The sequence below is a fragment of the Lithobates pipiens genome, unplaced genomic scaffold (genome assembly GCF_037356315.1).
Source record: "Lithobates pipiens isolate NorthernLeopardFrog02 unplaced genomic scaffold, aLitPip1_a1.2 Scaffold_19, whole genome shotgun sequence".
Classification (NCBI taxonomy): Eukaryota; Metazoa; Chordata; class Amphibia; order Anura; family Ranidae; genus Lithobates; species Lithobates pipiens.
Genome location: NW_027507764.1, coordinates 204,918,354 through 204,934,124, shown reverse-complemented (window position 1 = coordinate 204,934,124; position 15,771 = coordinate 204,918,354). Strand labels below are relative to the sequence as shown.

Here is a 15,771-nt window from a genome sequence, read left to right as displayed (position 1 = left end):
GTCTTCTTCCGACTTCGGGGGTCTTGTCCCCCTCTTCGGTTCTTCTTGCCGGGCCTCCGCTTTCTTCCTTTAGCTCTTTTACTAGCAGAGGCCCGGTCTTCTGTCGCCGCCGCCCCTTCTTCCGACTTCGGGGGTCTTGTCCCCCTCTTCGGTTCTTCTTGCCGGGCCACCGCTTCTTATTCCAGCTCTTTTACTAGCGGGGGCCGGTCTTCTGCCGCCGCCTTCCGTTTTTCTGTTCTTGTTGTTCTTCTTCCTTCTTGAGATGTTGACTCAACGCTTTCTCTGGCCGCAATGGCAGGGATGCGGTGTGCGGCGACTTATATAGGGACAAGGGGTGGGGTCACCGGTTGATGTCACATGGTGACCCCGCCCCCTTATGATGTCACAGTCCCAGCATCCTCCGGGAAGAAGAAGAAGAAGGAGAAGAAGGAGGACAAGGACAAGGAGAAGAAGACCGGGCCACCGCTAGTAAAAGAGCTGGAAGAAGAAGCGGTGGCCCGGCAAGAAGAACCGAAGAGGGGGACAAGACCCCCAAAGTCGGAAGAAGACCCCCGGACGGCGCCGATGAGAAGATCCCCCCAAGACGGAAGACCACCGAAGCTGTGCAATAAACTATTTTTAACTCGTGTGTTGTGTTTTATTTACTTTTTTTTCACCAGGTGAATGGGTAGGGGTACATGGTACCCCAATACTCATTCACATAGGGTGAGGGGCTGGTATCTGGGGGCCCCCTTCTTAAAGGGGGCTCCCGGATTCCGATAAGCCCCCCGCCCGCAGACCCCGACAACCAACGACCAGGGTTGTCGGGAAGAGGCCCTTGTCCTCATCAACATGGGGACAAGGTGCTTTGGGGTGGGGGGGGGCGCAACTACTAAGCCACGAAAAACACTACTACCCAAATGAAAATAAACCAGAACTAATGCTTGAATTCCCCCATCAACACTGACTGAATCTCTCCCATGGAGCATTATGTGCTCGCTTCATGAACCAGCAGAGATTTGAAGGCAGATCTTGTTTTTTATCTTAATGCATTATATGTGATAGACACAGGGAGCTGTGGCTTGGCTCGGGTGCCCCAATAGCAAGCTGCTTGTTGTTGGGGCACTCAACAGGAGGAAGGGGCCAGGAGAACCAGTGAGGGACCCGAGAAGAGGAGGATCTGGGCTGCTATGGGAAAATCCACTGCTTAGGACCGGTAAGTATGTTATACATGTTTGGTATTTTTAATAAAAAAATAAAATAAATCATGACTTTACAATCACTTTAATTGTTTTATACCTGAATGCATTTCTTTGGATGCCTCTTTGGCTCTCCTGGCCCCTCCCTCCTGTTGAGTACCCCCACAGCAAGCAGCTTGCTATGGGGGCACCTGAGTTGAGCTGCAGCCCTGTATCCATTCAAGCAAGGAGCTGCCCCCTCTCTTTCCTCATTGGCTAACTGACTTTGACAGCAGCAGGAGCCAATGACGCTTCACTGCTGTCTGATGTCCAATGATAAGGGAGAGTCCCACACAGCCAAGTCTATCTTGAAACAATGCTGTATCGAGATGGGGCTCAGGTAAGTACTAGGGGGGCTGCTGCACACAGATTGCTTTTTATCTTAATGCATAGAATGCATTTGGATATAAAAAAAAAAAACACCTTCTGCCTTTACAACCACTTTAATATTTTGGGCACTTTTTAAGATACATGATTTCAGAATAAAAATGCAAGAGTCATGAAAATATTACATTTTTGGTTTGAAAGTAACAAAACCAATCAACATAATTAGATCTAGTGCTAAGTGGACAAACAATAAAGCAGTGGTGGTCAACATGTTACATTTAGGGGAACTCAACTGCAGCCCCTGATATCATCAAGCTTCTGCTTATAATATCTGACATATGTAATACTACAAAAGACCATCAGTGATGTAGATATGAAATCAGAGATGGTCCCAGACTGCATGAAAAAAATCAGGAGATAATAAGAGTCCGTGAACATACTAAAGGAGATGATCAGAGACTGCAGACATACTACAGGAGATGTTCAGAGATTGCAGATACAGTATACTGCAAGAAATTTCAAACATACTAAAGAAGATGATCAAAGACTGCAAATATACTACATGTGTGGGTGGAGATTGGAGACAACCAGCGACTTGGGACATATAACTTGATCACTGTCCTTACCGATGATAAAAATCAAAGCTCCCACTTCCAATACTGCTTGTGACCTGAGGACCACAGCGTAAAAACCAAAGAACTGCATTTGGCTGTCAAGCCACTGGTTGGGCACCAGGGCATTTCAAATGGTGCCTGAAGCAACATATTTCATGATGTATGCTCATGTGTAAAATATAGAACAAGATTAGATTGTACTGGGACAAAAAGTCTATTTTCACAACTATTCATATATACTAGCAAATATTTTTTTTATTTTAACGTAAACTTTAAAATCTCTATGGTAAGAATAACAAGATCAAAACTACAAATCAGAAATAACAGGGAGTTGAAATCCCATTGATGTGAAGATTCTGCTCCACAGAATTTCCTGTCTGAATAGAAATCTAAAACCTCTGTGCATTGTAGGTTAAGCTATCAAAACATAATCACAGTTGTGCTCTCAATTGCCGAAGGATCCACGGCTAGTTGGCTGTAAACCCCACTGGCTTTTAATCCACCTGGAAAGAATTCTCGGTATAATAACTAAGCCTCCTACTGAGTTACCCAAGAAAAACACATATGCAATATATATACATATATATATATATATACATATATATATATACATATATATATATATATATATATATATATATATATATATATATATATATATATATATATATATATATATATATTCAAAGAAAAACATAAAAAGGAAAAACTTTATTATTTCACAATAAAAAAAAGAATAATGTGTAAGCTTTAAGATATAAACTAAACATAAATAGATCTCTGGACTTTTTATCAGAGGGATGTTGTTTTAGTATCCACAGTAAGGAAAGGAAATCATCAAAGAAGTAGGTGGTCTGCATCTAGTGGTTCACATAACCAGTGTTATACAAGGACATCTAATACAATCAATACATAGAGACTGTAAAATGTAACTACAAGCATGCACTAGTTTTTTTTCAAAGCTCACTCCTTATTTACCTTTTATTATGCCTTGTATATGAACTATAGGAAATCCAATGCATTATTTAATCAAAACCTTTCAATGTCTCCAGTCTTCATTGTGTCCATACATGGGTATCTTACTGTTAATAAGATGGCTTCTTAACTTTTCCCAAGGCAACATAAGCGTCTTTGCCACCGCTTACGTGAAGACATTACTAGGAGAAATAAAGGCTGCCTTTCCAAACTTCCTTATGAAAGTACATGCTGTCTGGCTGTCTTTGACATCACTGCTCTCTGGGTCACTTATCAGGAACAAGAGAAGTCAAAACTCCTGTGCTGCACACTTGGATTAGCTACCCCCCACATAGGTCCCGCAAGCATATATATATATGGTGATTGCAACACCTATGTGAGGTCAGAGTAAGATCAATAACTCTAGTGCCGAGGCTTATGTTTCACTCTAAACTGGTAACCTGTGAAAGGCTTTTAAAGTGTCGACTATGGAGAATTTTTAGGTACTGCAGTTGCCATTTCATGGGCGTGTGACATAAAAAAAAAATTGCAGTAACCAACATTTTTATTTAACAGGGCCTCTGCTTTCAGAAAATATATCATGTTTGGGAGTCCGGAGTAATTCTGGCAAAAAAAAAAAAAAAAAGAAGAAGATTTTTACATACATGTGAGAAATGTCAAAATTGTTAAAGAGCCAAAGGTATTGGATCAGCATGAAAGACAGGTCATTTTCAAAAACAGAAAACAGCAATGATTTCCTGTATGTCTTACAACTACATTAATGAAAAACTGCATGAAAATCTGACATTTAAAAAGCCTGACTACTTAGTGTAAAATTAGTGAAGAGTGTAAAAACATGAAGAATCATTAGATCTGGCCACTGCATATTAAAAGGGCTACCATCTTAACACTTTAAAGTCAACCCTATATGCAGATAACTGAATGCAGGTAAGGCAGTGAGAGAATCTAACTACAATTTTAATCAACCACAAAACCTTTGTAATTTATTTGCGTTCAGTTTAAGGTGGAGTACAGCCTAAAAAAAAAATTTCAAAGTCAGCAGCTACAAAGGCTGCAGCTGCTGACTTCTAAGATAAGGACAATTACCTGTCCAGGGCGCCCGCGATGTCCTCACCTGAAGGCAACCCATCCCTCAGCTCCAGGTGGCTAGTAAGGGGATCAGGAAGTGAAGCCATGTTGCTCCACAGCCTGGTTCCCTACTGTGCATGACTGTCGCACTGCGCGTTCTGAGTGGTCCTTGCTGTCTTCTGGGACCTGCGTGGAGAAGGGGCCAAACATGGTGTAGATCGCCACGGTTACTGCTGCGATCTTTCGCCGTAAGTGGGGCAAATACCTGCCAGACAGGTATCTGCTCTCCCCCTCCCTCCTGAAAGGTGCCAAATGTTACACCGGAGGGGGGGGGGATCTGGACAGAAGTTAAATTTTTGGATGAAACGCCTTTTTAAGGCCTCATTCACACGAATGCAGACAGTGCATTCGGGGATGGCGACACGCACCCGTATGGCTGTGAAAATGGGACCTGTGGCTTTGTCCATGTAGCCATTGTGTCACAGTGGATATGAATAGGAATGCCTGCATACCAATGCACAGAACACCTGTGCATCCCATGCAGGTAAAGATGGTTCTTTGCTTGGGTGTACAGATAGGTACATAGGTACATCTGTGTGATTTAGACCTAAAAGGTATGAGTCGTCAGCTTTAGGTGGGAATAATCTCATTGTGGAAAAAAACAAGTGCAATTTTACATGTATTCTGGTCATATGATACATGATGTCAACATTCTCAATATTTACACTCTGATGCCATGGTGTCTGAAGTTTGTTGAGTACCGGTACATGAAATAATGGATCACAAGGACACAAAAAATAGTTTTGAATTACCTTTTTTTTTGTCATAGCAATAATATGGAATGTTTCAGGGCCAAACAGCCCTTAATCAAGCCAATAACTCTTAAAATGGTTGTAAACCCTCCAAGACAACTTTATCTTTTAGTAATGTAGATAGCACAGGCAGCTGATTTCTGCCTGTGAAAGTGTACTCACTGTTTTAGTTTCCATGAAAGTTGTCCTGCAATCAAAAGTGACGTCATGCGCTATTACGTAGTAGGCATTTTCATTAACGGCACTTAAAGCGTGCCGTTTCTATCTCCCCTGCATGCCGGGACATTTGTATGGATGAGCTTCCCCTCAGAACGGCACACAGGGAAGTCTCATTCTCCTTCCTGCTACTCTCCGAGATAAATATAGATATAGATAGATTGAGATAGAGGCTTGGTTATGGCGCATGCTTGAGATTTCCAAAGGGAAACAGCGTAAGGGCGGATGTGATGTCCAGAAAAGATTCAGAAAGCAGTAGAAGCAGTGGCGTGGCCAATACCGGAAATAGAGATATTATAAAGACGCTAAATAAGGTATTTACAGACCTCGTTTTAGACCAATTTTCATGTATTATCCTTTGTAACAAGCCGCTGAGACAGCCGCCCCGCCCCTCCACAGCTCAGTGCTCCAGTGAGCGAGGACTGGGCAGAGCAGTGAGCTGTGACTGACAGTCTACAGCTCTCTGCTTACAGAGCTCTGAAAACCGAGCGATAGGCGGTGTTCGATTACTCGGTTCTCAGTGTAGAGGCACCGGAGAACAGGTGCAGCATCAGACCAATGCTGCATCCACCGAGGCAAGTATGATTCAGGAAAAAATAAATCCTTTACTTCTCTTTTAAAGAATATGTTTAGGGGAAAAAAATATATCTGCAGCACATTTTCCTATGTTTTATCTCTACCCAAGACCTCGCAAGTATAGAAAAATACCTGTTGATCTACAAGAAATGAAATTGGCTCCTTATTTACTGCTGTGTCAACCCTGCCATTTTGTCTTCAGTGAAAGCAGACCTTCACCCATTAGCTATCACTTCTCTCCTCCCTTTCTCTACACCTGATGACCTCAGCAACAAAGATGGCTTTACGAGATCCAGGTAGTAACAGCGGCTCACAGAAGGACAATGATAGCTTCACTGACCGGGTGACTTTGAGAATTTTGCATAACACCGGCAAAAAGGTAAGGGGGAAAAGGAAAATCGGGGGGGGGGGGGGGTGTAGAATTGAGTGAAGTTCCCCTTTAACCCCATATGGACGCACCTGTATGTCCTTGGGTTGAAGTGGCTGTACCAGAATCACGCTTCACATGCAGCCATGATCCTGGTACCAAAATTGTAAGCCAGCTATGGGCTTTCTTGCAGAAGTGATCAAAGCAGCTCTATAGATATCCACTGTCACTTCTACAGGGCAGGGTGGACCCCTACCCCCGCCACATTTACTGGGCTCTGCTGTGTGATCGAGGTGCCCGGAACTGCTGCAGCTTGGTGAGCTTGTAAACTAAGCGGGGAGAAAGGTACATTTATATGCGCCTCCTCCTTGTCATGTAAAAAAACAAAAGCAACAAGGATTTTTTCACTTACTTACGGTTTGTTGTTTACAAGCTGTTACTGGCTTGTAAAGCATCTAATGCTTTTGAGGACACAAGATTTGAGGTCTAATAGAGCTCAGATCTCTCAGTAAAGAGTACCTGTTACTGTCAATGCTATTACAAGGGATGTTGTTCATCCCTTTTGATAGAAATAAAGTCAATAAAAACAATAATAAAAGGAACAGTGTTAAAAAAAAAGTTTTATATAAAAAATAATAATAAAATTATTTATGAAAAATAAAAAAAATCTAAAGTGCCCCGTTCCTCCATGCTCATGTGCAAATACAAATGCATATGTAGTTCCCGCGCACATATGTGAATGGTGATTGCACCACACATACACTGCATCCAGAAAATATTCACATCACTTTACTTTTTTCCACTTTTTGTTAGGTTACAGCTTTTTTCCAAAATGGATTAAATTAGTCATTTTCCTCAAAATTATACAAACAATACCCCATAATGACAACGTAAAAGAAGTTTGTTTGAAATCTTTGCAAATGTATTAAAAAAATAAAAACATTTAAAAAAAAATCATGTACATAAGTATTCACAGCCTTTGCCATGACACTCAAAATTGAGCTCAGGTGCATCCTGTTTCCACTGATCATCCTTGAGATATTTCTACAACTTGATTGGAGTCCACCTGTGGTAAATTCAGTTGATTGGGCATGATTTGGAAAGGTATACACCTGTCTATATAAGGTCCCACAGTTAACAGTGCATGTCAGATCACAAATCAAGCCATGAAGTCCAAGGAATTGTCTGTAGACCTCCAAGACAGGATTGTATCGAGGCACAGATCTGGGGAAGGGTACAGAAACATTTCTGAAGCATTGAAGGTCCCAATGAGAATAGTGGCCTCCATCATCTGTAAGTGGAAGAAGTTTGGAACCACCAGAACTCTTCCTAGAGCGTGCTGCCCGGCCAAACTGAGCGATGGGGGAAAAGGGCCTTAGCCAGGGAGGTGACCAAAAACCCAACGGTCACTCAGAGAGCTCCAGCACCTCTCTGTGGAGAGAAAAGAACCTTCTAGAAAACCAACCATCTCTGTAGCACTCCAACAATCAGGTCTGTATGATAGAGTGGCCAAACGCAAGCCACTCCTCAGTAAAAGGCACATGACAGCCTACCTGGAGTTTGCCAAAAGTCACTTGAAAGACTCTGAGACCATGAGAAACAAAATTCTCTGGGCCGATGAAAAAAATATTAAACTCTTTGGCGTGAATAGCACGCATCATGTCTAGAGGAAACCAGGCACTGCTCATCATCTGGCCAATACCATCCCTACAATGAAGCATGGTGGTGGCAGCATCATGTTGTGGGGATGTTTTTCAGGAACTGAGAGACTACTCAGGATCAAGGGAAAGATGAATGAAGCAATGTGTGGAGACATCCTTGATGAAAACCTGCTCCAGGGCACTCTGGACCTCAGACTGGGGCGAAGGTTCATCTTCCAACAGGAAGACAAGACTTGAACCTGATTGAACATCTCAGGAGAGATCTGAAAATGGCTGTGCACTGACGCTCCCCATCCAACCTGATGGAACTTGAGAGGTCCTGCAAAGAATGAGAGAAACTGCCCAAAAATAAGTGTGCCAAGTTTGTAGCATCATACATACTTGAGGCTGTAATTGGCGCCAAAGTTTCAACAAAGTATTGCGCAAAGGCTGTGAATACTTATGTACATGTTTTTTTAGTATTTTATTTTTAACAAATTTGCAAAGATTTCAAATAAACATCTTTCACATTGTCATTATGGAGTACTGTTTGTAGAATTTTGATGAAAATAATGAACTTAATTCATTTTGGAATAAAGCTGTAGCATAAAATGTGGAAAAAGTGAAGAGTTGTGAATACTTTGGGGGTGCACTGTATGAGGTATTGCCATAGCTGTCAGCGTGAGTGCAATAATTCTAGCAGAAGATCTCCTAACTGCACAATTCCAAACTGGTAACTTGTAAAAGGCATTTAAAGCGTTGCCTATGGAGATTTTTACGTACTGTCATTTGTACAATTTCCAAATGTGACAGGTAAGGTATCTATTTACATGCCATAACATCAACTTTTATATTTTACAATTACTTCTGTAAAAATGTCACTTCTGTAACTAGAGCACCCCTTAATCAAGTAAGGTTTAAAGACTACAGAGTGCAGTTGGTGCTCTTTATTCTAGAATGACCAATACAAACGTTTTACAAATCCTTTCATGCTAGCTCTGCCCATGTGCACCTTTTTTCGTTAAATGCTAGTTTTAAACTGATCTGGGTAGTTGCCATTGTTTCTTTAGCCTATGTAGTCTGTTGAGACCTTAGTGGCTCTACAAGCATTTCACATACACCAAAAAAAAAACTAAAATTTCCCATTTTGTAATTTTTTTTTTAACACATTCAGGTAGGTATATGTTATTGTCAAGAGCAGGTGTAAAAAACAAAAAAAAGAATACGTGATTTTTTAATAAACAAGTCATTTTAAAAAAAAACAATATTGATATACCTCATAATCAGTTATCAAAAATTCATCCAGGATCATTTCATAAATCGCAGGTCTTAGCCGTAAATCACCTCTTGGCAAATACTTGCTGATTGCCTGTAATAAATGCATAAGAAAAAAAAATGAAAATGTAAAAAACTTTTCATAATCTTATAACTGCAATAAGCTAACTGTTATACCAGTCTTAAAACACCTTCAACATTCAATAATATATGCCAAATTTAGCCTACCCATGGATTTATATACATTTAATGTAGAGTTATAAACAGTTAATATTACTCTAGCTAGCTATATTAAGTTTCTTATACAGTCTTGTCACATGTCACACTGCCAGTGAGGAAACAACGGAGATTAAAATGACATTGCCCTTAATGGAAGTCATTATGTGACTAACTAAAATGCTGTAGAAGTCACTAACCAATGAAATACCATTAGCTCAGGCAGAAACTTCATACAACAATGTAATTTGAAATTCAGTGGTAGAAAGATGATACAGAATCACACTATGACATAAGCCTAAGGGGCTTTATTAAAGCTAAAGGAAAAGAGTCATAGCATACTGAATAGGACACACTATCATCATAAAAAGCTACAGTCCAATTATATTTACTGTAGAGCTACACAAGAGAAGGTGCCATTGAAAGTAAAAAGAAGTTTAAAAAAGTGATATCAATGCAACCTGGTTATAGGCTAAAAGAATTTTGCCTTAAATTTTACAACTTATCAGCCAGCAGCATCCGAGCAGGATAAGGTTCTATAGGTCAAAGATTGTTTTTGTATTGTTATTAAAAAAGGAACCCAACGCATCTGGGGAGTCTACACATTCTGTCATTAGGAAAATCAATTATTACAAAACATTAAAGCAGAACTATATCTCTCCTAATCAACATTAACTCTTTTTAATCTTTATGCTGCTAGCATTAGTAAATAGATAGGAAGGTATATTATATTTACTTGTTTCAAACTTTTTCTTTTACATTTCTTTAGCCACTTCCTGGCCAAAATTATTATTATTATTATTATAATACAGGTTTTGTATAGCGCCAACAGTTTGCGCAGCGCTTTACAACATGAGGGCAGACATTACAATTTGGTACAAGAGGCATCAGAGGGCCCTGCTCGTTAGAGCTTACAATCTAAAAAGGAAGGGTCAATTGATACAAAAGGTAATAGCTGTGGGGGGATGAGCTGATGGAGGAAGTAAAACAGTGAAGCAGGATAGGCTTCTTTGAAGAGAAGGGTTTTCAGGGATCGTCTAAAGATGGATAGATTAGGGGACAGATTGGGGTAGGGAGTTCCAAAGGATGGGAGAAGCTCTGGAGAAATCCTGGAGGCGAGCATGGGAGGGAGCTAGAGAGCAGGAGGTCTTGGGATGATCGAAGAGAGCGGCTTGGTTGGTATTTTGGGACTAGGTTAGTGATGTAACTAGGGGCAGAGTTATGGATGGCTTTGTAAATTATTGTTAGTCCTTTGAATTTTATTCGTTGGGTGGGTGGAAGCCAGTGGAGGGATTGGAAAAATGTCATCATACATACCAGGAGACCTTGCTTTGTGCATTGATCCAAATCATTTGGTGGAGGGGGGATTATGGTGTGGGGCTGGGCTTGGCCCCATAGTTCCAGTAAGGGGAACTCTTAACCACTTAAGCACTGGACCATTTTGCTGGCCAAAGACCAGAGCACTTTTTGCGATTCGGCACTGCTTAATTTTAACAGAAAATTGCACGGCCGCGCAACGTAGCTCCCGAACAAAACTGACGTCCTTTTCCCCCCACAAATGTAGCTTTCTTTTGATGGCATTTGATCGCCCTTGTCGTTTTTATTTTTTGTGCTAAACAAAAAAAGAGCGACAATTTAGAAAAAAAATACATTATTTTTTACATTTTTGTATAATAAATATCCCCCAAAAATATATAAAAAAATGTTTTTTCCCTCAGTTTAAGCAGATGCTTATTCTTCTACATATTTTTGTTAAAAAAAAATCGCAATAAGCGTTGATTGGTTTGTGCAAAAGTTATAACGTTTACAAAATAAGGGATAGTTTTATGGCATTTTTAATAATATTTTTTTTCTTACTAGTAATGGAGGCGATCAGCGATTTTTATCGTGACGGCGACATTATGGCGGACATTTTTGGGGTCATTGTCATTTATACAGCAATCAGTGCTATACAAATGCACCGATTCCTGCGTAAAGGACACTGGCAGTGAAGGGGTTAACCACTAAGGGGCAGTGTAAGGATTAAGTCTGTCCTGGGGAGTGTCTAACTTTGGTGGGGGGGGGCGTGGCTACGTGTGGCACGTCACTGATCTCTGGTCCCGATCACAGGGAGCAGAGATCAGTGACACTGTCACTAGGCAGAACAGGGAGATGCTTGTTTACATTAGCATCTCCCAACTCACGGAGCTTGGCGCGCATGCGCCCGCAGGCTGCCTCTTGAGGGGCACCGTACAGGTATGTTAGTTTGCCTGTACGAGCCCTTCTGCCGACGTATATCGGCGTGAGGCGATCAGCAAGCGGTTGAAGGGTCATTCCACAAAAAACAAATAAAAACTGTTACTGGAAATTAAAACGAAGGCCTCATGTATACTGCTGCTGGTAAACGGATGATCAGAGGCAGTTGAATGCTTTTTTCAGCTGCCCCTGAACTCAGTGTTATATCATGTGTATATGTACACAGGTTCGTTTAATGTCGTTTTTAGGCAGTTGAGTTTAGAGGCCTTTCTTGGAAAGCAAAAAAAATTAGTTCAGATGCCGAGTTTAGAGGCATTTCAAGCGCCGGACGCTTCTAAACGCAGCAACTCGTGTTTAGCTGTGTTTCGTTTTTGGCAATTTCTAAAAAAATAAAAAATAATAATTTTCAAACACTTCTAAACGTGGCTAAATGTGGCATGTAAACACGGCAAAACGGACGTTTAAAATGTGGGTTACTATCTGTCAAGTTAAATCATTCAGGAGAAGTTGTAAAAATGTCCCGTGCACACTAAACCTAAGATTTCGCAAATACACTTCTCCAAGGCTGTTTCCAGTCCTCAAGCAGTGTCACTGTTTTCCTGATATAGAAGGGTTTATTTACTGTTCCTGCTGCAATCTTTTTAATGTATTGTAAAATAAATCAATGATCTCATCTAGAATATGTTGTTCCATTTTGGGCACCAGTTTACAATTTCCAAAAAGGATATCGGTGAACTGGAGAAAATACAGTGAAAGGCAACCAAACCAATAGGGATATGGAGGAGCTCAGGTATGAGGAAAGATTAGCTAAACTCAACTAACTATCTGGAGAAAAGGCAATTAAGGGGGATATGAACACAATGCAACAGTGGTTCAGTGAACTTGGTGTAGAATTATTCATTTTCGGGTCATTCAGTGGTCAAGGGAACACTCTCTGCAATTTAACCTTCACATAGGGAAAGGCTTCTTCACAGTAAGAGATATGAAAACATGGGATAGACTCTCTATCGGTTACAAAAATAATGGGATGCCTTTTCAAATGTACATAATATAACTGACTATTATAGGTAATAACACAAAGAAATGTTGATCCAGGGAATATCTGACTACCTGCCTCCCCTGCTGGAGGTAATTGGACCATGCTTTATTTGGGGGGGGGGGGGGTACCTTCCTCCTAACAGCTGGGTGTAGAATTGTGTACATGGAGGTTTCCCTATGTGTTTATTTGATGAATTAGATGGACTGTCTTTTTTCTTTTTTTTTTTAAGGTTTACAACATCTTAGTTATATAGACAAAAGCAATACAAAGATATCACAGAAGCGACGAGTGGAAATGATCAGCAATATCAGAAGTAGGATATTATCTAGTTCATGTTATTGTTAGTCGAACACGTCAAAGGCCTGAGGTGTAATTGTCGATGGTCTAGTAAACATTTAGGTCCATCTGTTGCTTAGAACTGCTTGTGGATAGTCAGCATGTTCGTTACGAGGATCTGATTGGACAATTGCTGGATCTGAGAATATTAGCCAACTTTGACTAGGTAGTTGTATCTAGGGGCTAAGCCGTCAAAGTCGGTTACATGACATTGCTTGGGAGCAGGGAGTTTTGTCAGATGGGGGAGATAGATGGTGGTGTAAACCCAGAGGGGGAGGAAGTACAGAGGGGGGGAAGAGAAGGAGAGAGGGGGAAGAGTAAAGATAGAGAGAAAAAAAAATAAAAAAAAGGGGGGGGGGGGAATGATCAGGGGGGGTTGGTTGAGGTTTGGGGTACCTCACAGTCTCCGCCACCAATCCCGGGGGATAGAAATAACGTAGGTAGAGGAATCTAGTCTGAAGATACTTGGATGTTCTTGAGGATAATTTGACAAGGGTCCTCCCTCTGTCTCCCCTTTTTTAGCTGAGGGAGGTCACTTGTCTCGTGTTTTGCTGCAAATACTTTCTAGATAAGGTGAGGAAATCATTGGGGGTCGTCATCATTTTGGGATGTGCTGTTGGAAGTGGTTTGGCTTGTCAGTAGTTTGTATTGGTCAGTAGTACGGAAATGGGTCCAAAAGGCCCATGTGCGGGAAAATTTAGTTGGACAGTCCTTAGCTATGGAGATTAATTCCTCAATTTCCGCAATTTTCCCCACACGTTTGAGCCATTCAGGGATGGTTGGGGTATGCGTTGTCCCCCAATGCAGCGGGATACATAGTTTGGCTGCGTTCAATAGTGGAGGAATTAGTGTTTTACGATAGTGGTGTGTCGGTATATCTGAATGGTGTAAAAGAAGTTGTGCTGGGGTGTGTTCTAGAGTGTATGAGGAGATTGTGGACATCTTACTTGAGTCCAGAATGGTTGGATAAGAGTACAGGACCACCAGATGTGTTCTAAAGTACCTGTAGTTCTGGCACATCTCCAGCATTTCTCCGAAAGGGCAGGGTTATATTTGTTGAAAATTGCTGGGGTTCTGTACCAGCGCATTAATAGTTTATAGTTGTTTTCTTGAATTGAGACATTTAGGGATCCTTTATGCGTTATCTGAGAAATACATTCCCATTGCGCTTCTGTCATGTCTATGTGCAAGTCCCTTTCCCAGCTTAGACAGGCTTTGTTCGATTTCATGAGACTATCAGAGGAGAGTATGTGATATATATTGGAAATCATATGTTGCTGGGGTGAAGATTGGGAACATAGCTGCTCGAATGGTGTTAGTACTCGAGAGACAGAGGCTACGCGATTAGTACTCTTAAGAAAATGTCTGATCTGGAAATATGTCCAAAGTGGAAGGGCATTATTGTCTGCGATGATTGGCAGGGAAGAACGTTCTAAGAATGAACCTGCGTGGAAAAAATGGTGGGCTAGCACCTCTGTGTGTTGCCAGGTTTCTGTAAGGAAGTTGGCAGTCATGCCAGGTGGGAACGCTGGATTAAATTTTACAGGTGTAAGGGGCCCGGGGTTGGACTGTCTTTTTTCAATGTGACCAACTATGTAAGGTATGTCTGTCCCATATGTTTATAACAGTTTTGGTCTCAGTTTATTTAATTTAATTTTTAGAGCTTAACATTTTTCAACAAGTCTTTTTATTATTAATATATATATATATATATATATATATATATATATATATATATATATATATATGTATACTATCTTTGTTCTACAAAGAAGATTCCATATATGACAAAGGATTCTGGGACCACTACGGGGCATATAAAGAGACAGCAGTAGCTGTCTGCCTTTTGGGTTGCTTTGTCTTAGAAGAATTTGTTTGACAAAGGATGAATCTGATTTAGGGCTGAAACAACTAATCGATTCATCGACAACTAATCGATTATGAAATTAATCGATTACCATTTTCTTATACGATTAATCGGCCAGTAACATAATGAGGTTAAAAAAAACTAAAATGAGCCCTTTATAGTACAAAAAGAGCAAATAATCGCTACTGTAAATATTACTTTCACTGTTCTACAGTAAAAAAATTAACCCCTTATAGTAGTGATTATCTGTTTTTTTCTACTATAAAGGGCTAATTTTAGTTTTTTTTAACCCCATTATGTTATTAAACGTCTTATGCCTTGTACACACGGTCGGACATTCCGACAACAAAATCCGTCTGATTTTTTTTCTGATGAATTTTGTCCTAAACTGGTGTTGCATACACACGGTCGGACAAAGTTGTCGGAAAATTTGATCGTTTGGAACGTTTGTTCGTTACGACTGGACTTTTCCTTCGGAATTTCCAACCGTGTGTACAGGGCATTAGACCTGGTTCACATATATGTGTTTATTGGTGCTTTTTGCAGAAATGCACTACAGTTCATTTACTTGGTTTCCTATGGGACACATTCACATGTAAAACGGTCAGGGAATTTTAACGCAAAATGGTGCTTTATTGGTTCAATATACTTCAATGGAGAAGCTGCAGAAAAGCATGTAATGCGTTTTTGCACCAATTTGTGTTTTTTAATCTGCCCAAAAAAAAAGCAAATTGCAGTAAAATCAGGTGCGCAAAAATCAAAACGTACCGCAAAAAGCACTGCAGAAACAGATCAAAAGCAAACTGCATAGGTGTGTACCGAGCCTTATGCTGGTCACACAGATCCATTTTCAGATGAGAATATTCAGACGAAAAATCTTTGTACATTCGCTGAATGAAAGAATTTTGTTTGAAATTTTCACTTGTTTTTAACATTCTGTTTTTAAAATGAATGTAATTTATGAACGAAAACCACATCCACTGTCTGAAAA

General features: G+C 40.5%; 1 protein-coding gene across 1 annotated transcript in view; it reads right to left on the bottom strand.

The window, feature by feature from the left end:
• VPS41 (VPS41 subunit of HOPS complex) overlaps positions 1-15,771 on the bottom strand; it is a 487,204-nt gene that overhangs the window by 85,279 nt on the left and 386,154 nt on the right. The window contains exon 17 of the mRNA XM_077491629.1: positions 9,089-9,181. Coding sequence (XP_077347755.1) covers positions 9,089-9,181 — 93 coding nt within the window. The remainder of the gene's footprint in view (positions 1-9,088; positions 9,182-15,771) is intronic.